The following is a 24,714-nucleotide window of genomic DNA, read 5'->3' on the forward strand; positions in this document are numbered from 1 at the left end:
AAATACCTCAAAGAGCCCTTAGGGCGATACATGAGGGGGATACGTACAATATATGCAACATTAGTACATGAAACAGCACATACACTGCACAAAATAGTTAAGGTAATAACAAAATTCACATACATACAAGAGATGAAATAATGCTTTCTCACTAAATGTGTAGATATGATGCCAAGTTTCTACGGAAAGTTTGATGGTTAGGCGAGGTGACTAAGGATTGAGGAAGGTCATTCCAATCGGCAATCGTATGTGGAAAAAAAGAATACAAAAAGTGGGAAGTGTGACAAGTGATTGGTTCAACCTTACATGTGTGGTCTAATCGGCCTGAGATGTAAGGTGCGGCTGTGATGAAAGATGGTCGTATAGATGGGCTGGAATAAAATTTGTGAAAAAGGGAAAGACGGAAGAAACTTCTGCGAGTTACGAGAGGCGGAAGGTCCAGAGAAGACTTAAGTGATGAGATGCTAGAAGGATAGGAATAGTCTGAAAGGATGAAACGAGTGGCGCGGTTTTGAACGGACTCAAGAAGGCAGATGAGGTTAGCATGGTGCGGATCCCAGACGCTTGACGCATATTCAAGCCTGGGCCTAACTAATGTTAGGTAGGCCAAGCGTCTGACATTGGAGGGTGCGCAACGAAGGTTACGGCGTATGTAGCCGAGTTTCTGATTGGCATCACGCACAACACTACGGATGTGATCCGACCAGGAGAGATTTGAGGAGAGATGGAGTCCTAAGTATTTATACGAAGACGACTGTGGTATAGGAGAATGGCCCACGTGGTACTGGTAAGGGAGCGGTGACCTGGAGCGAGAGAACTGAACATAGGAACATTTAGAAGAATTGAGAGAAAGAAGCCATGTGGAGCACCATGAGAAAATTGAACTTAGGTCTTGCTGAAGGCATAATTGGTCAGAAGAGGATGTTACGAAGCGATAGACAACACAGTCGTCGGCAAAAAGCCTGACACAGGATGACAGTCTACCTGGCAGGTCGTTAATATAGATGAGGAATAATAGTGGGCCAAGGACGGAACCCTGTGGGACACCGGAGGAAACAGGAAGGAAAGGAGAAAGACAATCATTTACAAGGGTTGCCTGTGAACGATCACTGAGATAACTCTGAAACCAGCGTAGTACAGTAGGGTGGATATTAAGCGATGAGAGTTTGCGTATTAGCATAATATGAGAAACGGAATCAAATGCTTTCTTAAAATCAAGAAAGACTGCATCCGTTTGAATACCACGATCCATGTGAGAATCAACATCAAAGACAAAAGAAGATAGCTGTGTTTCACAGGAGTAACCCTTGCGAAATCCATGTTGGTGTTCATGAAAAAAATTATTAGATTCGAGATGAGAAGAGACAGCTGAATAGATTATGTGCTCCAGGATTTTACAGCATATGCTTGTTAAAGATATGGGGCGATAATTCAAAGGAGACGTCTTATCGCCATGTTTATGAACAGGAATGACCTTCCCCAGACGCCAGTCGTGAGGCACATACCCGTGATCGAGTGACTGAGTGAAAATGTCACGCAGGTACAAGGATGACGCCTCTTTTGTATTTTTAAGGATCTTGGAGTTAATGCAATCCAACCCACATGAAGACGAGAGTTTTAGGTTGTCAATGATATTTATGATTCCTGCTCGAGATATTGTGAGCTTACTCATGGGTGTTAGGATGCCTAACACCCACGTTTACGTTGCGTAACACCCGATGCGTAACACACGATGCGTAACACCCTGCGTTTGACCTTATTAATCATAAAATTATGCTATTTAAGCTTCAGAGCAATGGTGTACGTGGGCTCCCACTCAAGCTGCTAGAATCATACCTGCAAAATAGGATGCAGCAAGTTATGATAAGGGAAAGTGTTTCCACGCCATTAAACATCAAGTCCGGTGTTCCTCAGGGAAGCATATTGGGCCCACTTCTTTTTAATTTGTATATTAACGACATTGTTACGCTCTCTGTAAACGCGGACTTCATTCTTTATGCTGATGACACCACTATACTAATCACTGGGCGTGAATTGGACAGCATCATAAATGATGGAAACGAGATTCTGGAAAAAATAAATCAATGGGCGAGAGCAAATGCACTAGTAATAAATCCATCGAAAACAAAGGCCATTATTTTTAGGGCAAGAAATAAAGCTGTGGGTATGGCTTCAGACCTGCGATTGGGCACGTCTGCTATCGAAATCGTTGATTGAGTTAAGTTTTTAGGTGTACATTTCCAAGAAACATTATCATGGCATATTGACCTCCTTTGTTCCAAACTTGCTAACATTACTGGCAAGGTTTACAGGTTTAGAAACATACTCCCCTGTCATGTTAAAATAGCATTATATAATACACTATTCTTTGGCCTATTAAATTACTGCCATTTAGTATGGGGTAGCACATATAGCCATCAACGGCAGGCAGGATACGGTCAGCGTCGATAGGCTGAAACCAGCTTTTTTGGAGAATCCTAACCTTGTCGCCTCGTCGCTCCCCGGCCCATCGCCTGTGTACGCTGCTTCCACCAAGCGCGTCACCTGGGCCGACCGCTCTTCGTCGTTTCCAGCGGGGGGGGGGGGGGGGGGCTGTAGCGACGCACAGCAGAAGATGAAGTTGATGCGCCACCAGCAGCACATCGCAAGGCGCGAGCTTTAAAAATCCTTCCACGGTTTTGGCCGCCATGAGACTATTCAGTCTGGCTCTGACGGCCACACAATAAACAGCCTTCTCCGCTACCGTCTTGGGATTATATCACTTAGGTTTCTCACACTCTGATGGTAGACGGTGAATGTACAGGAATGCACCCGTAACTGACAAAAACGGTGTTGAGTCTGTTGTGAACTGCCAACGGCTACCACTCAGTAAAGAGTACATCATCACGGCTGAAGTGCCGTTTGGGCAAGGTACTGTTATATATCAGTAAGTATAGGAAACTGTACTCGTGTTGTGCCTCCTCATTGCGGCAGCAATTCACTAATTATAATGACGGGGCCCTGTGCAGTAATGAAACGATGATTCCGCTTTAAAACAGGGATAAATGCTGTCGACCATGATGCTAGCCGGTTTCCTGTTGTTTTCCTTTACAGTCCTTATGATCAATGTGAGATGTCCAGAGATTTTGTTTCATTGTTAATTGTTCAATTCTCATGTTTTTTGTGTCCAGAGAGGATAGCTTTTCAATAATAACCCTTTATTTTGGAAATTACTGAAAAGACTACAAATAACTTGTGCATTACTTTGGTGGTGGAACATTTGACCGCTATGTATCACATGAGCTGAAAAGTATTAGTATTATGAAGTATTACTGAGCCTCCTTAGTCATAATACTTCCACAACAAATTAAATTATTTGATGAATAAAGAAATGTAATATGCTCGTAGGAAGCATTTACAACTTACATGTTCCTACTTCTTGCTATATTCATCTGCGGCCCTCATTGCCTCACGCATTTATGTATGTAGCCCTCTTGATTTTTTTATGCCTGCTGGCTCCCTTCGTTCTCAATGATACCAACGAGGTGCCTAAAATCACAACCAATTAATAAAATTTCCTTATGAGTATTCAAAATAATTGCATGAAATATTCTTAGTTTCACATGGTGTAATGATCAGGACAATCACTCCATTTCTCTACCAACTATTCCAAATAAGTTTATGAAGAACACTACACGTCCACCACTGCAAATGGCACAACAAATTTCTGAGCACATAGATAGGATTTTTTTTTCATCCGTGAAACATGCTTATGAGCATAGTTCAGCATGGCAGAGACACCACCATATGTGAAGCATATGAATGTCTGTGAAAGGTTAGCAGTTGATATGGCCTCTGTATGTGTTACATCGCCTGCTGTATTTACTGCAGTATGTATCGTACCAGCCGAGTAAATATGAGGGTTCTTGCAAGACAGGCCCGCAGATAATCTAAGCTACAGCACCATCTAAACTTACAAACCAGTTTTTTGTTACTCTACTACATCACGTGAGTTTCAAAATGCAATATTTTACCAGTATGTGATATGCTCTCCTACAATATTTCAATGCATGTCACAACATTTTTTTTATATCTGCTGTACTCTATCCAGGTAAGCCATGCAAACAGCAAATATACCTGTGAATAAATATCAGGAGTGCCTCCCACCTTCAATGGATATGCAGGGCCATGACGCTGCCATGTGTGCCACTTCCTGTCGTTGAGAGGGAAGCAGAACATTGTCTGCTTCCAATGCATCAAGTACTGTCTTGCTGAGGCTCTCCCAAGGGTAATAAATTCGTGAGAGCAGAGGCATTTGTGGGAGTGGTGAAGGTGCACTCACACATGTTGACTGATCTAAACAGGAAAGCAAAACAAAAAATGGCACTTAAAGCCCCAAGCAAGAGGGCAAAGTGGCATCTGGAGATGTATGCACTATACCTTGTTTCCATAGTCAATTTTTAACAATGAAAATGTCATCGAGGCATTTCTCAGCACCAGCAACCATAGAGCGAAGTGATAACTCATCCATTAAATACACCTAGAAAGAAATAACTGGTGTGACAAAGATTTTTAGAACAACAATGCAATTGAAGCTCATACGAGCTTATAAACGTTATAACAAAAGTGCCATACCTGTATGTTGCCCTCCTGACAAATTCCATGACCCACAGCAACTCTGATTAGCTCCTCAAGACATGTTACTGACACAAAGTTTTTCGTTTTATGATCTCTACTCCTGATCTTCAGAAACGGCTAGTAAACAAGAAAGAAAGAGAAAAAGAAGCAGCATTGAGCAAGCTCTGAAAACCACACACATATAGCAACAACTGTAGCGTGCACATGGAAAGATATTGTGATTACCCATGCTCACAGTAAAGTTTCTTATTACAACCTTGTATGACTCTGTCTCGTGCTGGCTTCTGTCCGAACTACCCTGAGGGCTCTGGCGGCTACGTCCAGTGTAGGCACTGTGAATTGACCAGGGGTCACGTAGGTTGACTCACAGTCTGCCGCATCACAGATATGTACCTCTCATATGGAACTTTCTGTGTCAGAAAACGAAGTTATTAAGCAAAACCGGAAGTAGCGTATATATTTTGCAAAAATTTGGTTAAACAGACTATATATACCTCCATAATCATGGCTGAGCAGCGATATTCTGAGGGAGACAACAACAGAGTTTATTACTTCATAAGCTGAATATGGATGACTGTCCATTAACTCTGAGGGTCGTACACAACAATATACACTTGTTTCTGAGATTCAAGATGGTATAGCCTGAGGTCTGGTAGAAAGCTCGATGGTGTTATGCGAAAAAGAAAAATTGGCATCATCTCAGGGCCACTTTCCACAAAGATGTGTACCGGTTTCCCATAGCGCAGGTTGTACTCGTCTCTGGAGACCACAAGATAGTGTCCTGTTGTATGTTGAGTCCCAATAATAGTGATTGTCGAAGCACACAAGAAGGGACTGTCAACTCACAGTGCACGATGCATCTGTGATGAGGTGATGTTTTCAGCGTGCAATATCTGCTTCTTCACTGTCCACACGGCTGGCTGCAAGAAGCCACAGAACAAAACTTTCAAGACAATACTTTTTGTGTTGAATGTGTTGGCGTGTTTGGCATGGAGGAATTGGTTCTATAGTTCTTGGAAGCAGCATTACGCCCCTCTATGGTACAAGGAACACCACTTGCAAAATCTTCATGTGATAGCAGATGGTCGAAAAGAGCTCGGCGAGAAGAAAATTTCTGCAGCAACAAAGTGCACCCGTATATCACCTACCAAGAGAGTGCAAAAAAGGGATCCATTTATAAACAGCCTTCAGCTGTGCGAGCATGAAACCGTTACTGGTGAAAATTTTGACGCCGCTAAGACTAGTGAAAGGTACATTTGTTAGGAAAGACTGTGAAATGTGACCTCTTTGATGAATTGCAAACTGTAGAGGATCGGAATTTTGCAAACAGGAGGCCTTCCTGTCCCAGTAAACCAGAAATATCCCAGGTACGTCCCACAAAGGTCGCACACGTCGCATATGTCCGCCACGTCTATGCGACGTTACCTGTACGTCCACAATGTGACTTCGAAAAGTGTATTACTTTCTATATCCCTGGGACATCTGGTAGACGTAAAAACAAAGGAGTAAGCGCGCGTTATTTTTCGGAGATAGCTGGGACACGTGACCCTTAGTGGTATGACGTAAGCAAACGGGGAAAATGTTTGGGTTTACTACCTTATTTACCATGTAATCACATTAAAGGCAGTAGCTTGAGTTAAAAACACGATATTTGCCAATATGGTGTGTCAGGAACGTTCGCAGGTATACGCTGACGTCGTTTGCAGACTCACAAGTTAACTGCAAAGATGTCGTCACCGTTGCAAGCGTGATACGCAACGCTACACTTGATGAACGTCCTTCAACAATTTGTATTTCAGTATATGTTCGCTGTGGTCTATCGTGAAACCTGTGTACGCGGTGGAGGGGAGAACCAGGGAGCCTGCATCTCATATGGTGAAAGGCGAAAGCACATTTAATAACTCGCGGTCTGCATTGATCTTGGATTATGGCCGAAAGGTCGCTGGGCACCCGTCGTCAAGTGGGATGTGCTGACAAAAGTAGATGCCTTTTGTTTGATTAGCGCGTGCAGCATTCATTTGCTATAGCTATCAAACTATTATCAAGTACAAATTGATTCAAAACAAAAATACCATTAATTTTAAAATATCCCCAGAACATCCAAATATCCAAAATAGATGTCGATGCGACGGTTCTGGGATGTAAAAACAGTAGGAATCTTGCAGTCGCACGGAACGGGCTCTCTGTGAAGCTCGCATGGATACTCAAACATCCAATTTGCGATATTGCCAGGATACCTGGGATGTATATGGTTTGCTGGGGTAGTGCAAATGCAACAGATTTCAATGGAAAGTATAACAGGCCATATCGGAATGATATCCACTTTGGAGATCGTGACACTTTCAGGTGAACATTCCACAACAGAGGAATTCCGTTTACTCCAGCTCCAAGGTGGGGGGAATAGAGTCACAACATTTATCAATTTTTTGTGCGAGATCACAGCAAACACAAATTATTTCAGTAGCCTCCCCATGGACGACTGAACGTTAGGCAACTCTTTACGTTTCTACTCATGATCTACAAACAGTGACACACACAGACACTGCTTTCCTGCTGTTGCACACCGTTGCTGAGACGCGTATGCATCGAAACAATTTTTGCAACCATGCTTACAAGTGGTGCTCGTATTTGACTTGGTATAGTGGTGGAACAACGAAACAGGTTTTGAACTCACCTTTGCTTTGCGGGGGTACAGTCGGCCAAAGACCAAACACTAGATGCACTTCCAAACACTTAAAACTTCACGGAGCGTCTCATGCGTCTACGAGGAAAGAATTGCGCGGGCTTCCAGTTAGCGGCTCAGGTGACAATGCTGTATTGCTCCGCGCTGCGCACTCGCTGTCGGCGAGACGCCGGCGTCCTTGTGTCTGCCACATTCATACGAGCAAAAAAGTTAGGCCCGAATATTGCGATATCACTGTTGGATCGTTTAAAAACGGTAAATATGTGCTTCGCTGAAGACATGTATCGTCTTCCATATTTCTGCTAGTATAATCGTGACGTGGTCTGAACAAAATATTTCATTTTCAGCGATATTGCTCTACTCATTCCTGGAAAAGACGACGGGATAGCAACGGTTCATGTGCCGCTACGGAATTGGAGCAGCAATGAAAAAGAGAAGCTCTTTTTTAACAGTGTATGTTGTTGAGCCAATTTTCTGTATATCTTGTTTAGATGCTTAGGCTGCGATCCGGATGAATTTCTGTGCTGCCGGAGCGTCGTGATTATTTCCCGAATGTGCGACGAAAACAACATTGATTGCATTGCTCAGCAGCATGTGTTTCCACTATTGTGTCCGTTTTTGTACGACACATCCCCACCCAGCCCCACCCAACTGAAGCAACACAGAGACGAGAACAGGTACTGTAACAACCATGTTTATACTTACTGAACCGTGTTTTTACATATGAAAACCACGAAAGTGTGAGTAGTACATGTAAAATTCCTAGAATATCAAACTAAGTTACAGGACAGCACCCATAAATTTATCCATCAGCTAGCCTGCATTTACGCCATTCTGTCAATAAATTTGACTTATTGTTTCCCTTTATTTTGCGCAGTACCGTCCGGTTTGCAGCATATACCGTGTTCGTATGTTGGGTGTGGGGCCGCCTTGGCCGTGGACAGGCAAATGCCCTGCTGCAGCGTATCATCTATTCGCAGTGTATTTCCATTACCAGTCTATCACGGATTTCAAGGTGGGACAGATATATAACAAATAGTTCCGATGATGAGCAGCTTATTGAAGTTGCTATGATTTGTACTGACCACCTAATTATGTTTTTCAGAGATTGCTCACTGTATGATTGGAGAACAATTTTGTTGCCCAGCCTGCCTTGAAACCTGGCTGTACTCTTGTACAAGCTACACAGAAACCGTGAAACAAATAATTTTATTTACATTGATAAAAAACACACACTTGTGATGCTACAGAAATTACAGGACTTCTGGATGGCTTGCAGAAGTTGCATGTCCATCCAAGAGCCATGTTGAAAAATACCACAAGATTATTTTATCCTTGCATGCTATACCTCTGCATCAAACTGAGGCAGACATTTGGAGCACCTGCACTGATTATGCAATATTATGACTGCAATATTATAAATATTAAAAGCAGGCGTTCATGACGATTACCCGTGGCTCTGTGCCTCCCCAGATGGACTTATTGAGGCCGAGGATGCCATCCTTGAAGAGAAGTGCCCACATGTTCAAGACTGTAAGGCCATGATTGAAAAAAGGAAATATGACGTCGAACGGACAAGTGAAATGGAATATGCTCTCCCAGAGAATGGCCCAAACGGATATTTCGCACAAGTGCAATTTCAGCTGCTGCGTTCCGGGAGGAAACTGTGCTACTTTTATGTATGGACTGTTAATGACAATGGTGAAGTGACAGACCTAATTGTTAAAGTGTCTCTGGATGCCAACTACCTGGCCCGAAATATTGTGCGACTGTGCAAATTCTATTTTTGTGCACTACTTCCGATCATTGAGCAGCAGCATAGGAGTGGAAAGTGGGAGCTTAGCACTGTGTACAAAAAGATACTAAAGCTTTGAGTAGCATTAAAGTTCGAAATATTCTAGTCTTGTTTCGATGGATGTTACATGAATAGGGTCGCAGGGAGATGAAGCTACGTAGTACTGTTATTCCTGCATGATACCGTACTAAAACTTAGAAAGTGCAGAAACATTTGCATTTTTTTTTTCTGGCTCTCGTATGATCCAATTTGAGGAGACTGAACACGAAAGTTTTGGTGAAAAGCATTTTACTCAACTTGCTGAGCTTTCTTGTCGCGTTGTCTAATCAGCGGAGGTTTTAAGTTACATAAGCCTGCACACACAAACACAATTTTGCTGATCAGTTTCTTTGATTTGATGGGGAGAGGCTGCTGCAGGATGCGGTAGGTTTTGATACGATTAATGGCACGCTCGACGTGAATCCGTACAGATGCAATCCTACGTGTGGAAGTAACATCCTTTTCGCTCAGCTGCTGTTTGCCTGCCAAATAGAAAAGGTAACCAGTTTTAAAGTAGCCAACAGACACCAAGCGCAGTTCAGTACATAATGTACTTGGCATGCTTTCTTACCTTTTGTAAACGCAGGCATATTGAGTTTCACACCAGCAACCTGCAAATGAGTACCAAGGGAAAAAACCCTGTCAGCCATAACTTGATCACCTGGTGAGAAATTGTCCTCTATCCCACAGTTCCTCATGATGTACTTGTCAGACGCTCGGCCTCCGTATGTCTGAGATACGAACATTATCAGTCCACGCGGACCAATTGCTGTTAGGAATTTTACAGTGTTATGTGCCTTGTAGGCACTGTACGTCTGTGCCCTCGGCATGAGTTTCTTCGGCCGCTGCAGAGTTACCTCGGTGCAGTCAATTATGCAGGTGGTGGCTCCATGCCCGCTTTCCCTGAAACTGGCTGGCATACTTTTCTGTATGTATGAAGCTGGCAACCATTTCACGACATGCTGCATCACCGTGTGAAGCACATCCATTATGTGAGTGATCGTAATGCTCACGCATGGCACAGACACTTTGAATATTCTGGAGAGGTGTCCAAGTAGCAACCCGAGTCGCAACCTCATGAGAGTCATCAACACTTGGTCTTCCTATGTGAGCTGCTTGGTTTTCTCCTTGTCAACTGTAGCAACAGCACGCAATAGTTGGTGGAAAGCATCGTAGGACAGTCCAGTGTGGAAGTGGATGTCGTCTTCTGATAAGTTGTCAACCATAGCTGCTCTCTGGTGGTCACTTCGCAGGGCTGGCTTGGCATATGCGTGGTCTGGATCAAGTGCCCTCTCACAAGGTCCCTGTAATGACAATAACAGCATTTCATTATTTCCATGGAGAGTGACATGTTTGGCTTAAGCACGTGTCTATTCACGTCATGTGTATGAGAGTTCACTGTAGTAGCAGTCATCCCTTTATCAAAGGTGAGTTACTTTTGTACATTTGCTTTACACACCTCACTCGACACGCTGTTAGTGCTTTGGACGTCCTCTGCAAGAGGCAGTGCTACTGTGTCCTGCTGGAGAAGGGTTGTTATTACAAGGTGCTAAGAGTACAGCAGTTACCAAACGAATGGACCTTGTGACCACTGGCAAACTTTCAGTTGAGTCAATGTGATATGAACCAGTTAGCTGGTACATATCCCATGCAGATGGCTACTGATTACACTGAATTGAACCCACCTCAGTGCCTTCACCAGATGCGCTAAGAGTAACATTTGCTCCCACTTGGCATTGTGATCCCAAGAATAGTGATACTTGTGGGGGTACCTGAAATGGAAGTGGTGTTATTACAAGGTGCTAAGAGTACAGCAGTTACCAAACGAATGGACCTTGTGACCACTGGCAAACTTTCAGTTGAGTCAATGTGATATGAACCAGTTAGTTAGTACATATTCCATGCAGATGGCTACTGATTACACTGAATTGAACCCACCTCAGTGCCTTCACCAGATGCGCTAAGAGTAACATTTGCTCCCACTTGGCATTGTGATTCCAAGAATAGTGATACTTGTGGAGGTACCTGAAATGGAACTGGTGAAGTGGTGTTATTACAAAATGCTAAGAGTACAGCAGTTACCAAACGAATGGACCTTGTGACTACTGGCAAACTTTCAGTTGAGTCAATGTGATATGAACCAGTTAGTTGGTACATATCCCATGCAGATGGCTACTGATTACACTGAATTGAACCCACCTCAGTGCCTTCACCAGATGCGCTAAGAGTAACATTTGCTCCCACTTGGCATTGTGATTCCAAGAATAGTGATACTTGTGGAGGTACCTGAAATGGAACTGGTGAAGTGGTGTTATTACAAGGTGCTAAGAGTACAGCAGTTACCAAACAAATGGACCTTGTGACCACTAGCAAACTTTCAGTTGAGTCAATGTGATATGAACCAGTTAGTTGGTACATATCCCATGCAGATGGCTACTGATTACACTGAATTGAACCCACCTCAGTGCCTTCACCAGATGCGCTAAGAGTAACATTTGCTCCCACTTGGCATTGTGATTCAATAATAGTGATACTTGTGGAGGTACCTGAAATGGAACTGGTGAAGTGGTGTTCTTACAAGGTGCTAAGAGTACAGCAGTTACCAAACGAATGGACCTTGTGACCACTAACAAACTTTCAGTTGAGTCAATGTGATATGAACCAGTTAGTTGGTACATATCCCATGCAGATGGCTACTGATTACACTGAATTGAACCCACCTCAGTGCCTTCACCAGATGCGCTAAGAGTAACATTTGCTCCCACTTGGCATTGTGATTCCAAGAATAGTGATACTTGTGGAGGTACCTGAAATGGAACTGGTGAAGTGGTGTTATTACAATGTGCTAAGAGTACAGCAGTTACCAAACGAATGGACCTTGTGACCACTGGCAAACTTTCAGTTGAGTCAATGTGATATGAACCAGTTAATTGGTACATATCCCATGCAGATGGCTACTGATTACACTGAATTGAACCCACCTCAGTGCCTTCACCAGATGCGCTAAGAGTAACATTTGCTCCCACTTGGCATTGTGATTCCAAGAATAGTGATACTTGTGGAGGTACCTGAAATGGAACTGGTGAAGTGGTGTTATTACAATGTGCTAAGAGTACAGCAGTTACCAAACGAATGGACCTTGTGACCACTGGCAAACTTTCAGTTGAGTCAATGTGATATGAACCAGTTAATTGGTACATATCCCATGCAGATGGCTACTGATTACACTGAATTGAACCCACCTCAGTGCCCTCACCAGATGCGCTAAGAGTAACATTTGCTCCCACTTGGCATTGTGATTCCAAGAATAGTGATGCTTGTGGAGGTACCTGAAATGGAACTGGTGAAGTGGTGTTATTACAAGGTGCTAAGAGTACAGCAGTTACCAAACGAATGGACCTTGTGACCACTAGCAAACTTTCAGTTGAGTCAATGTGATATGAACCAGTTAGTTGGTACATATCCCACGCAGATGGCTACTGATTACACTGAATTGAACCCACCTCAGTGCCTTCACCAGATGCGCTAAGAGTAACATTTGCTCCCACTTGGCATTGTGATTCCAAGAATAGTGATGCTTGTGGAGGTACCTGAAATGGAACTGGTGAAGTGGTGTTATTACAAGGTGCTAAGAGTACAGCAGTTACCAAACGAATGGACCTTGTGACCACTAACAAACTTTCAGTTGAGTCAATGTGATATGAACCAGTTAGTTGGTACATATCCCACGCAGATGGCTACTGATTACACTGAATTGAACCCACCTCAGTGCCTTCACCAGATGCGCTAAGAGTAACATTTGCTCCCACTTGGCATTGTGATTCCAAGAATAGTGATACTTGTGGAGGTACCTGAAATGGAACTGGTGAAGTGGTGTTATTACAAGGTGCTAAGAGTACAGCAGTTACCAAACGAATGGACCTTGTGACCACTAACAAACTTTCAGTTGAGTCAATGTGATATGAACCAGTTAGTTGGTACATATCCCACGCAGATGGCTACTGATTACACTGAATTGAACCCACCTCAGTGCCTTCACCAGATGCGCTAAGAGTAACATTTGCTCCCACTTGGCATTGTGATTCCAAGAATAGTGATACTTGTGGAGGTACCTGAAATGGAACTGGTGAAGTGGTGTTATTACAAGGTGCTAAGAGTACAGCAGTTACCAAACGAATGGACCTTGTGACCACTAACAAACTTTCAGTTGAGTCAATGTGATATGAACCAGTTAGTTGGTACATATCCCACGCAGATGGCTACTGATTACACTGAATTGAACCCACCTCAGTGCCTTCACCAGATGCGCTAAGAGTAACATTTGCTCCCACTTGGCATTGTGATTCCAAGAATAGTGATACTTGTGGAGGTACCTGAAATGGAACTGGTGAAGTGGTGTTATTACAATGTGCTAAGAGTACAGCAGTTACCAAACGAATGGACCTTGTGACCACTAGCAAACTTTCAGTTGAGTCAATGTGATATGAACCAGTTAGTTGGTACATATCCCACGCAGATGGCTACTGATTACACTGAATTGAACCCACCTCAGTGCCTTCACCAGATGCGCTAAGAGTAACATTTGCTCCCACTTGGCATTGTGATTCCAAGAATAGTGATGCTTGTGGAGGTACCTGAAATGGAACTGGTGAAGTGGTGTTATTACAAGGTGCTAAGAGTACAGCAGTTACCAAACGAATGGACCTTGTGACCACTAACAAACTTTCAGTTGAGTCAATGTGATATGAACCAGTTAGTTGGTACATATCCCACGCAGATGGCTACTGATTACACTGAATTGAACCCACCTCAGTGCCTTCACCAGATGCGCTAAGAGTAACATTTGCTCCCACTTGGCATTGTGATTCCAAGAATAGTGATACTTGTGGAGGTACCTGAAATGGAACTGGTGAAGTGGTGTTATTACAAGGTGCTAAGAGTACAGCAGTTACCAAACGAATGGACCTTGTGACCACTAACAAACTTTCAGTTGAGTCAATGTGATATGAACCAGTTAGTTGGTACATATCCCACGCAGATGGCTACTGATTACACTGAATTGAACCCACCTCAGTGCCTTCACCAGATGCGCTAAGAGTAACATTTGCTCCCACTTGGCATTGTGATTCCAAGAATAGTGATGCTTGTGGAGGTACCTGAAATGGAACTGGTGAAGTGGTGTTATTACAAGGTGCTAAGAGTACAGCAGTTACCAAACGAATGGACCTTGTGACCACTAACAAACTTTCAGTTGAGTCAATGTGATATGAACCAGTTAGTTGGTACATATCCCACGCAGATGGCTACTGATTACACTGAATTGAACCCACCTCAGTGCCTTCACCAGATGCGCTAAGAGTAACATTTGCTCCCACTTGGCATTGTGATTCCAAGAATAGTGATACTTGTGGAGGTACCTGAAATGGAACTGGTGAAGTGGTGTTATTACAATGTGCTAAGAGTACAGCAGTTACCAAACGAATGGACCTTGTGACCACTAGCAAACTTTCAGTTGAGTCAATGTGATATGAACCAGTTAGTTGGTACATATCCCACGCAGATGGCTACTGATTACACTGAATTGAACCCACCTCAGTGCCTTCACCAGATGCGCTAAGAGTAACATTTGCTCCCACTTGGCATTGTGATTCCAAGAATAGTGATGCTTGTGGAGGTACCTGAAATGGAACTGGTGAAGTGGTGTTATTACAAGGTGCTAAGAGTACAGCAGTTACCAAACGAATGGACCTTGTGACCACTAACAAACTTTCAGTTGAGTCAATGTGATATGAACCAGTTAGTTGGTACATATCCCACGCAGATGGCTACTGATTACACTGAATTGAACCCACCTCAGTGCCTTCACCAGATGCGCTAAGAGTAACATTTGCTCCCACTTGGCATTGTGATTCCAAGAATAGTGATACTTGTGGAGGTACCTGAAATGGAACTGGTGAAGTGACGTTATTACAAGGTGCTGAGAGTACAGCAGTTACCAAACGAATGGACCTTGTGACCACTAACAAACTTTCAGTTGAGTCAACGTGATATGAACCAGTTAGTTGGTACATATCCCATGCAGATGGCTACTGATTACACTGAATTGAACCCACCTCAGTGCCTTCACCAGATGTGCTAAGAGTAACATTTGCTCCCACTTGGCATTGTGATTCCAAGAATAGTGATACTTGTGGAGGTACCTGAAATGGAACTGGTGAAGTGGTGTTATTACAATGTGCTAAGAGTACAGCAGTTACCAAACGAATGGACCTTGTGACCACTGGCAAACTTTCAGTTGAGTCAATGTGATATGAACCAGTTAATTGGTACATATCCCATGCAGATGGCTACTGATTACACTGAATTGAACCCACCTCAGTGCCTTCACCAGATGCGCTAAGAGTAACATTTGCTCCCACTTGGCATTGTGATTCCAAGAATAGTGATACTTGTGGAGGTACCTGAAATGGAACTGGTGAAGTGGTGTTATTACAATGTGCTAAGAGTACAGCAGTTACCAAACGAATGGACCTTGTGACCACTGGCAAACTTTCAGTTGAGTCAATGTGATATGAACCAGTTAATTGGTACATATCCCATGCAGATGGCTACTGATTACACTGAATTGAACCCACCTCAGTGCCTTCACCAGATGCGCTAAGAGTAACATTTGCTCCCACTTGGCATTGTGATTCCAAGAATAGTGATACTTGTGGAGGTACCTGAAATGGAACAGGTGAAGTGGTGTTATTACAAGGTGCTAAGAGTACAGCAGTTACCAAACGAATGGACCTTGTGACCACTGGCAAACTTTCAGTTGAGTCAATGTGATATGAACCAGTTAGTTAGTGCATATCCCATGCAGATGGCTACTGATTACACTGAATTGAACCCACCTCAGTGCCTTGACCAGAGGCGCTAAGAGTAACATTTGCTCCCACTTGGCATTGTGATTCCAAGAATAGTGATGCTTGTGGAGGTACCTGAAGTGGAAAAACGGGCACAGTGTGAAGGCTGCAGCAGACAGTGGGAACGCATTTCGTCAGTTAGAAACTATTGCATCCTCTGTACAGAAATCATATGTTGTCTCGCAATTATCTTGTCAGCAGTTAAAGACGACTGCTGCCCATTTTGCCAAGTGCTTTGTGTGTACCCCTGCTGTAATATTCTAAAAAGTATTATTGATCTGTCATCCGTACTGTGCACGACACAAAAACACCTAAGGCAACTCGTACGTAGACAGCTGATCAAAACAAACCTCAGCGGTGGTAGGAACTTCCTGGAGCTCCTCAGCTGGCAGCCTGGGTAGTGGTTCCTCTGCTTGTCTCTGCACCGCACCGTACGGCTGTGGCTATAATTTGTTTCAGACAAGTAATGGTGTGTTTACTCGGAAAGAAAATTTATAAAAATTGATAGAGACGACTGCTGACCTCCACGTTGCCGCTTTCAGCAGGCTCTCCAGCCTCAAGTTCACTTTCCGTTGACAGCGACGCATCTGCTGCAGCTTGGCTCACGTCTTCGTCCTTCTGTATGATTGTTATTAACCGGGGTGAGATATTAATGATGAACAGTAGAGTAGGGTAGAGCCTCAAGAGCAAAATTGAAAAATTACACACACCTTTTGCTTCGTATTGCCAACTGTATTGCTTCCTTGGTGGCTCGGAGTCCATCCTAAGTAGACGGCGGCGTCCCACCAACACCTAGAAATCGTCAACATGTACGTGTGTGTATTGTCATCAGGTAAGGAGCCTGCCTAAACTAGAGGCAGGCCAGTACGTCTCCTGTATTGGCATCAGAGCGGAAGACCAGCCACACAGACTGGCTCCCTCTAACGTTTCACACGGACTAAACTAAGGCTACGTAGATGCCAACTCTAGAGCAATATGATCTCTAGATTAATATGTGTGCTGGACGTCACCATGCAACGAACGAAGACTCGCGGAAAGCTGCGAACGTGACAACGGCACACTGTACTTGGCCACCTAAAAGTGAAGCACATACGTACCTCTATCATCTTCAAAGAGGACCGAAGATGTCTGCCACCGTCTTGCAAAGTGCACAGCTCCCAGCACAGCTCTCTCTCTACGAAGAGCGCGACGAACCCCTGCTCGAACAAGATTTAGCACTTCTGCTACACTACGGATGCGGCCACCCTGTGCTGCAATGCAGCGAGAAATCCACACCTGGTAGTTAATCTCAACTGCCAGAAGGAGGAACTGTTTCCTATCGCGATGCGGGACGGGAGGCTGAAAGAGCGTTTGAATGACAGCCCACCGAATGCGTGACACACCGAAGAGGACTTCAACTTTGTGCCATAGAGTATCGGGCACAAGGCACTGATGAAACGCGTGTTCCGCAGTTTCGTGACAAGCACAGAATGGACAGAAAGGAGTGGTGACTCCGTACCGAGCCAGACGGTCCCGAAGCGGTAAAACGCCGTGTGCCAAGCGCCATTGCAGGCTAGCCCGACGTGCGTCGAACCAGCCCGCGGTGACAAGACGCCAAGCAACCTGCCGGGGCACACCAAGGCCCACAGCCGGCGGAGGCATGGGAAGAAGCTCCAAGAGAGATTTGTACAGTCGCGACACAGTCCAGGTAGAAATGCGTTCACCTGGGTAGGACTCGCGCAGGCGCCGCATGGAGGAGGCATACTCCCTGAGGTGGGGTGCGACAAACTCAGACCGAGGCCTACTCAGCGAAAAAGCCGAAAAAAACCTGACATCAGGACCCAGGAGGAACTGTAACAGATCATGGGCAGGGTGGCACGGCTCCATGAGCGCATCAAAAATACCCGAACCGAAATACCACCCGAACTTCAATATTAGCACATACACAAGCAAAAGAACACATACCTTTCTGGGGTATCCCATCTTGACCATGGGCACTGGATTTAACGGTGTGCGCTTTCCGTCCACGAAATGATCGGAGCATACCCGGGCCGACGACGACGACGGTGAAAAGTCCTTGCGATTGATTGATACCACCCACTGATGCTGTAGCTGTTTGTCTGCAGGAAAACCGTGTAGCACAAACATGCCACAGCCGCACCCTTCCCGCCTAACGTCGTGCTCGGCACAGATTTCTTGAGAGAGGATCTTCTGTTTTCTTTGTTGCATCCAAACATCCATCCTTGTTGGTGCATCCAAAAACAACACAGTGGTGCCCAGACGACCCGTCGTGAGTGTACGGCATCTTAGTTACACACGGGTCATGCGACTTGACGCGATGAACTTACTTCAAACAGTTGAAAAGCACACGCACACAAGCAAACGCCATAAGAGATGCGCCAGCTTCACAGCCCGAAAGGAGGAAAGAAGCCCGCTAAGTCCCTGGTGCATGGATATTCTCTCTCTTCCCCGCTGACCCCAATAAAACGGTCTATAGAAAATGGACCTTTTTCAGAGCGGAAGAGCGCCTCTAGCGGCGGGAGCCGGAAACATGATTGGTGGCTCCCGCGGCGCGTGGCGTCCCTACCCACTCCCTAGTCCCTACGGGCGCTGGTGACAAGTGACAATCGGACCCAAACGTTTGCGAATTGGGAACATAATCCTGTTGCTGTCATTTATGTTGTGGTCCCGCCGGTTCTTCACGGGATGCAAGAAATATTTTCGCAGGCAGAGTTGAAGGAGCTCTCTGACGCAGGTGTGTTGACAAATGATTTATCCTCTGTGCCCGCAGTTTCTGAACTTACCATCGGCACGCACTTTGTTGCGTCGAACCGGCAATTCAACAAAGGTTGGGTATTTAAAGAAGAGAAGTATATACGCCGTATAGAATGCTGCACACGTCGGACATAGGGCGGGACGGAGGCGCAAGTGATCAGGAGCATATGCTTATGCTCCATGAAGTCTGGACACTACAAGCAAGTCGCATCCACTGATCTCTATGTATAACGGCTGGATCGCGCATGGGAGAGGGGCTCGTGGGGGAGAGGCGTGCCTTCGGGCCGCCATGTTGGTGGGCCCTAAAGTGCTGTGTGTGCCCATAGAAAACAATGGGAGGCAACAGAGATTGTGAGTATTTCTTGCGCTGCTAGCACTGATCGTTGTTTGTCATCACACAATTTTGTAAGGTGCCAGTATACTGATGTATCCTAATAGTGTTTCACAGGTGTCCCGCCGTTCGATTCTTAATTACGTTATGTTTTGCATTCCGAAACTAGACCGTCACCGCAGTGCAGCGCTGGGGATTGTACTACAGCACGTTTCCCCGCCAATATTTCAATAAGAAACGACTTGAGGTTAACAACAACCATGTATATAATATCCCGTACTGCGTTCTGAACAAAAATTGTTCCATAAAGAACGGTCCGGGAAAAGATATACTCGCATGGCAGAAAGAGATCGTTCTTTAGAATCACAGCCGTTGTTTTAGCCGTGTATGCGTTTAGTATGATTTATATCAAGCATCGCCTTAGAAAGAGCCTTTTAGTAAACGACAGCGGTGCTTTGCCTCGCAAATATGGACACACCGAAGCAGCGCAAATAATTACTTCACGCAATTAGATCACACTCGTTAGGACAGTTAATCAGGTAGTGATGTAAGCTTAATCAATTAAGTTACTTAGAAAGTGGTAACACCTCCTTGAGACACAGGACTTATCTCTTTTTGAACTAAGTACAGCCGTTCTATGTATGTTTGCTTCTTCCTTTATTTGTTCTGATTATTTGCAGGCGCGGTTGTGCCAAACTGAATGTCCTTCTCCAGCACTCCCATGCTTTTGTTGAATACAACTGCAGCGTGAGAAAAGCTGCTTGGGGACGGGGTCCTGCTATCCAGTGCTGACTTTGTCATGCTTGTTATGTGGAGCATGTTCCAAAAAATGCAGCTCCACATATGGTCTTCAAGTTGCAACAGGACTATTTGGAGCTTGAAACAGTTGTGATTTTGTCATTTTGGCCCTCGTGTACCCAGTCTGTGAAACGCAAACAAAAAAGTCTAACACGATATGCTTTTGTAATGAAGATCACTGATGATGAGTAAAGAGAATATACGAGTTCAAGTTTATTCAATATTTTATATCATTCATTATATTATTCAACATTTTATGTCAAGTTTATACAACATCAAGTTTATTCAAGTTCAAGATTTATTTCTTGCACTTATGCGTTTCAGGATACAATGAACGTGCAGGCAGGTCGCAAAAGACTACATTTATTGTTTTGTGACCTTGCTACAATGGCAATATATATTTTAGGAATGACAATGGTCAGGTACGCTCTCTAAATTTGTAGCACTCAATTTTAGGTTGGAATGAGCAATGAATAGCAACTTCCCTCCTGATATTTTCTCACATATGCTAAATTTTAAATTTAATGTGATCGAATATGTGATAATATAATAATAATATATAAGAATATAATATGTGATAAATGAATGTGATCAACAGTAGATGTAAACAACATGAGTACCCAGAGAAGTGCATTCACAATAAATAATTTTGTTCTTGTAGAGTATATGTGCATGCCTATTAACTGAAACAATTATCACAGTTCCCTGACAAGTTTTAATTTCTGTGAGTGTACTGCTTAGATCTACAACAGTTCATACAAGGTATTATATACTGTGAATGCCTTTAAAAATCCCATGTGGCACATATGCCTTTACTTTCTGGAGGTGCTGTGGTAGTCAAAGTTTGTGGGCATTACGCAGGTTCTGCACCCATTTCTTGAGTATGTCGAGGCAGCTGTGAAGTAACCTGCATTGATGATGATTATTCCAATTTTTATGGTGCATCGACAACAAAGGAAATAATACATCAGAACATTGGTTTGGGTGCAACCAGTTAAAAATGAATATGTTGTTTAATAAATGCATTGGACAAATGTTAAAACATCAGTTTAAAACATGGTTTACAATCCCTGTATCTTCTCAAAATTAAAAAGATTAAAAACAATTCTAAAAAGAATATGGGGAACACTTCTAAAAAGAATTATAATCTCTAATTATTATATTGCTGGGTGAAGGAGCCTAAAGTGTAAGGTGTGTTTCTGATGTGAACATGTAAGACAATATGCAAAACTGAGAGAGGCTAACCACAGTGCGTGCACTGAGGTTGTTCCTTCCTGTAAAGTAGAAACCAGTGGATGAGGAACGTGATACTTACCTGTACACCCAGCCGTATCACACTGCACAGATTATTCACTGGGTAGCCCTCATGACGAAACCTGTATTGAGAGACCACTTTTGCCTTAAAAACTGCTACAAATAGCACGACACGCTACAGATTACTACTATCGTAACAAGCTGACGATACAGCTCAGACAAAAGCGTTATTCAAGTCGCGCTACACCACCGTTACGTAGGATTCTTTGTCACAAATCAAACCAAGGCACAAAACAATACGAATACATGAAAAAAGGTGACAATCGTGGTCTCATTATGACGTAATACCGAACTTGTGCGTGTAGGTAATTCAAAGAAATGAATGTGGCACTTGCTTCCGCAGAGAACACCGTGTACCATGCTGCAATGCATGCAAAAAAGCGCTCGAGTGCTTGCACATATATTGATGACAACACTACCTGTGTAGTGTAACATGTTCTTTCAAGCATATTATGCACTCAAACTGTATTTGCCGCCGGGTAAAATGCAAGTGTGCTCGACTAAACGTCGGAAGAGCGATCAAGCAACCTGCATCCAGTGCTCGTTTTGGGCAAAAAAACACTTCATAATGGTCAACTAAATATACAGAATGGCGCCTATTTATTCCTCGATGAAGAGTGACTCACCTGTATAAATTTAGGCCCTGTAACCTTGCCAGTACGGTTGGTACGACCGTAATTGCAAGAAGTTGCCATGATCGCTGCGGCGACTGTTGTGGGTACAGTAAGATGGCGGCCGGTTTCTTCACGCTCGCGCTCCCAATCCGCGATCCAGCCTTTTACAATCGAGATCAGTGGTCGCATCCAGGCACATTGCGACTGTGTTGCTGGGTGGTTTTGCAAGCAGATCTATCAGCCAGAGCACGCCTCCCTGAAGAAGGGGAGCTAACTGTTCTTTCAGTATTTGGCCGACAAAAGCATGCGCTTGAAAGATGCTACTGTATGTCCTTTGCAAAAGCATAAGCAGCAGAGCATCTCTGAGAAAAAAAATTCCCCTATAATCATTTTTAACACTATTTTACAGGCTGAGTCAGAGATGCCAACATGCTGCAGCCTTGCTTTTTGCCGTACGCAGTGTCCAGACGCCTTCATGCACAGGCACATCCTGCAGATGGATTGCACCAGCGCAATGCAAGTTCATTTTACTGCATATCAGCATTACTAGCTCAATTTAATTTGGTAGTTTCCGTGTTTCTTGTGTACAGTACTTCCCGAATAAGTTTGAGATCGTGAGCTGTGTGGTGCGACTGAGGCAGGGGATGTGTGTATGTGTATACAAATAGAAAGACAGATGACTGACACATTGAGCAAGTGTGTCCATTGCACGAAAAATTTTATTTTGCATATATACACAGAGTCTTGACCTTTGCTTCCCAGCTGGATATTGTTCACCCCTTTTAACACATGTTATTCTTATCTTCAGGTCAAAACCAGCTACCAACGCGTCCTCTGGCAGACATCACCTTCAAAAAGCACGTTGTAAACAAGACTGTGCCGGCAAAGTCGAAGCGGCAACTTCCACCTTCCCCCCTGGCACCACGATCTTCGGACATCCAAGAGTTTTCAAAGAATGTTGCTGATGATGCCTCACACCTTGTTTGGAATCGATACAGCAGAAGCAAGCCTCTACCTGCACGGAACATTAGTGCAATTTCGGATAAGGAAGACCTGCATTCTGAAAAATGCTGTTCACTAGTCAAGGAGTACTTCGAACGGCTGGTGCCACTAACAGATGCCGCAAGGAATGAAATATGCAAAAAGACTATTGGGCAAAGCCAAAATCCAGAATGTGTATCGGTATGCTGATAACAGCCTAGCGCGTAGCATATCTAATCTTAACCTTGAGCGACTTCACGTGGTCCTGTTTGTACGTGTCCTCCCCATTGTGTGTGTGTATATATTCGCGATTCCAATGAACTATAGGTGGCGCCGCGAACTTCCAAGATGGCGGACGAAAGGACGTCTCCCGAGCGAAGCAAGCGTATTCGGCAAGGTGTCGGCCTAATTATGTTCATCTGTTTCAGTTTTTAATACCCACAAATGAGCACGTTTCATGAAAAAGGAATGAACTTTATCATCTGGTCATCTCATACTGTGCAGTTCAACTCAGAGAAGTAGGCAAAAAGTTCCCGTCCTCGAAGTTTGTTTACAAACGTCGGGAGTCGAGTGAACAAAGGAGGCATTTTAGAATCTAAGAAGGCAAAGCAGGGATATGTTTCCAAGAAGAGTGACATTTCATGTGTTTTCGAATGTGGATTACTAGTCTACAAGCAATACCATGTTTGAGTTTCTCCTCCGATAGTCCCTCGTATTTACGTGTGAGTGTTGCAATCAAGGGAACAACAGCTCCGTTGGAAGTGTAGTGTCTCTATTAATTGATACTTTTTGTCGGAACATAGAGAAGTAATCATAAAATTGTAATGCACAAGTTAGCGTTCACATGGGCATTTGCAACAGCTCAAGATAACACTTATTTCCTTTGTTTCTTGTGGTGACGATAGCGTGCTCGTTAGCTTTGACCCTGATGTTTTCAGAACTCTGTGACTGTATGTCAAAGGTATACGTGAACAATACATATTTTGAAAATGCTTTGCGTACATGCGTATATCTGACACCTTGTCTTCACTTTACACCATACATGTGCAGCTATTTAACATGCATTATGCTGTGCGGTGAACACCTAAGCGCTGGAAGAGACGCTCTGGCAAAGTGAAGTATTCGTTTTCTCTACCGCTCTTTGTATTTACGTAGAACCCAGTGTGATATTTTTATCTTTGCGAGTCATTCGTTGATACGTGTGCGGCACTAGACAGAAGCTTTCAATCCCAGAGAACATCTATAGTGGATGCTTGTCTACGATGCATTAGTGCTGTGATATTGTTTACTTTGCCTGAGGTCTGAAAATGCATATATATCAACACGACAAAGAAATTGCGGGTTCCTCGTTTGGGATTACTAAGATTAATATTAAGATAGTATCGTGGTAACAGAGTTGGTCCGGAAACCCTGTCGACACATGGGACCTCTGTTCCGTTCTTCTTGATTAGGGAAACAATTAAAAGAAAGCGTGGGGCATTTTCAACAGGCTGAGAATAAATAGTAGTGCAACATTCCTCTTTTCGATGTCGATACATTCTTTGCTGTCGCATTCTGTCCATAAGCAAGAGAAACGTGTATCGCCGTACCGCTTCCCTGTCCGGACCCGCTCCCGGACCTCCACTCGCAGCTTTCTGAAATCGTCGCCAGGTGGCCACGGCTTCGCTGGAATCGCGAATAAGCTGTGAATAAAGGCGCAACCGTTGTTGCTGTTTTGCTGGCACTTCGTGCGTCGTGCTTCCGACGGATACATGGTGTCAGAAGTGGGGTCTTCCACACCGGAGCAGCTGCCATGGACGGGCTTCGTCCGCCGGATGCGCTACTACTGTCTGGAAACGTAGCGGAAAACTGGCGGAAATTTCAACAACGGTTGGAATTCT

General features: G+C 44.0%; 1 protein-coding gene and 2 long non-coding RNA genes across 6 annotated transcripts; 1 reads left to right on the forward strand and 2 right to left on the reverse strand.

Annotated features, from left to right (window-relative positions):
- Positions 1-2,934: 2,934 nt before the first annotated feature.
- On the reverse strand, positions 2,935-7,407 carry LOC135372251 (uncharacterized). 4 transcript variants are annotated; one of them, XR_010415913.1, is made up of 8 exons: positions 7,292-7,407; positions 5,464-5,537; positions 5,112-5,140; positions 4,843-5,027; positions 4,615-4,734; positions 4,420-4,519; positions 4,147-4,335; positions 2,935-3,528 (listed from the first exon to the last, which is right to left on the reverse strand). It is a non-coding gene; the product is annotated as an uncharacterized LOC135372251 (long non-coding RNA). The 4 variants fall into 4 exon arrangements; XR_010415915.1 differs by lacking the exon at positions 2,935-3,528 and having other exon boundaries at positions 3,536-4,335; positions 4,843-4,949; positions 5,011-5,027; XR_010415912.1 differs by lacking the exon at positions 2,935-3,528 and having other exon boundaries at positions 3,536-4,335.
- Positions 7,408-7,438: 31 nt separating this feature from the next.
- On the forward strand, positions 7,439-23,827 carry LOC135372249 (uncharacterized). The gene is made up of 4 exons (XR_010415911.1): positions 7,439-7,555; positions 7,648-7,753; positions 22,263-22,369; positions 22,662-23,827. It is a non-coding gene; the product is annotated as an uncharacterized LOC135372249 (long non-coding RNA).
- Positions 8,496-18,262, reverse strand: LOC135372267 (uncharacterized). Its single transcript, XM_064605919.1, has 13 exons — positions 17,987-18,262; positions 17,541-17,872; positions 16,753-16,834; positions 16,565-16,660; positions 16,393-16,485; positions 16,031-16,117; positions 15,770-15,856; positions 15,509-15,595; positions 11,595-15,345; positions 10,820-11,431; positions 10,594-10,653; positions 9,706-10,438; positions 8,496-9,616 (listed from the first exon to the last, which is right to left on the reverse strand). Exons 1-9 carry the CDS (start codon positions 18,260-18,262, stop codon positions 15,193-15,195), a joined length of 1,293 nt encoding a protein of 430 aa, XP_064461989.1. The 3' UTR covers positions 8,496-9,616; positions 9,706-10,438; positions 10,594-10,653; positions 10,820-11,431; positions 11,595-15,192.
- Positions 23,828-24,714: the final 887 nt, after the last annotated feature.

This window comes from Ornithodoros turicata, unplaced genomic scaffold, assembly GCF_037126465.1.
Source record: "Ornithodoros turicata isolate Travis unplaced genomic scaffold, ASM3712646v1 Chromosome135, whole genome shotgun sequence".
Lineage (NCBI taxonomy): Eukaryota > Metazoa > Arthropoda > Arachnida > Ixodida > Argasidae > Ornithodoros > Ornithodoros turicata.

What these genes read in the sequence shown, in the direction of transcription:
- LOC135372267 (XM_064605919.1), bottom strand. Translation starts at nt 18,262, where the DNA reads ATGGATGTTTGGATGCAACAAAGAAAACAGAAGATCCTCTCTCAAGAA. An exon ending in AGATGGGATACCCCAGAAAG is followed by an intron (nt 17,873 to 17,986) that starts GTATGTGTTCTT and finishes GATCTGTTACAG; the next exon opens with TTCCTCCTGGGTCCTGATGT. An exon ending in CATCTGGTGAAGGCACTGAG is followed by an intron (nt 15,596 to 15,769) that starts GTGGGTTCAATT and finishes GTTCCATTTCAG; the next exon opens with GTACCTCCACAAGTATCACT.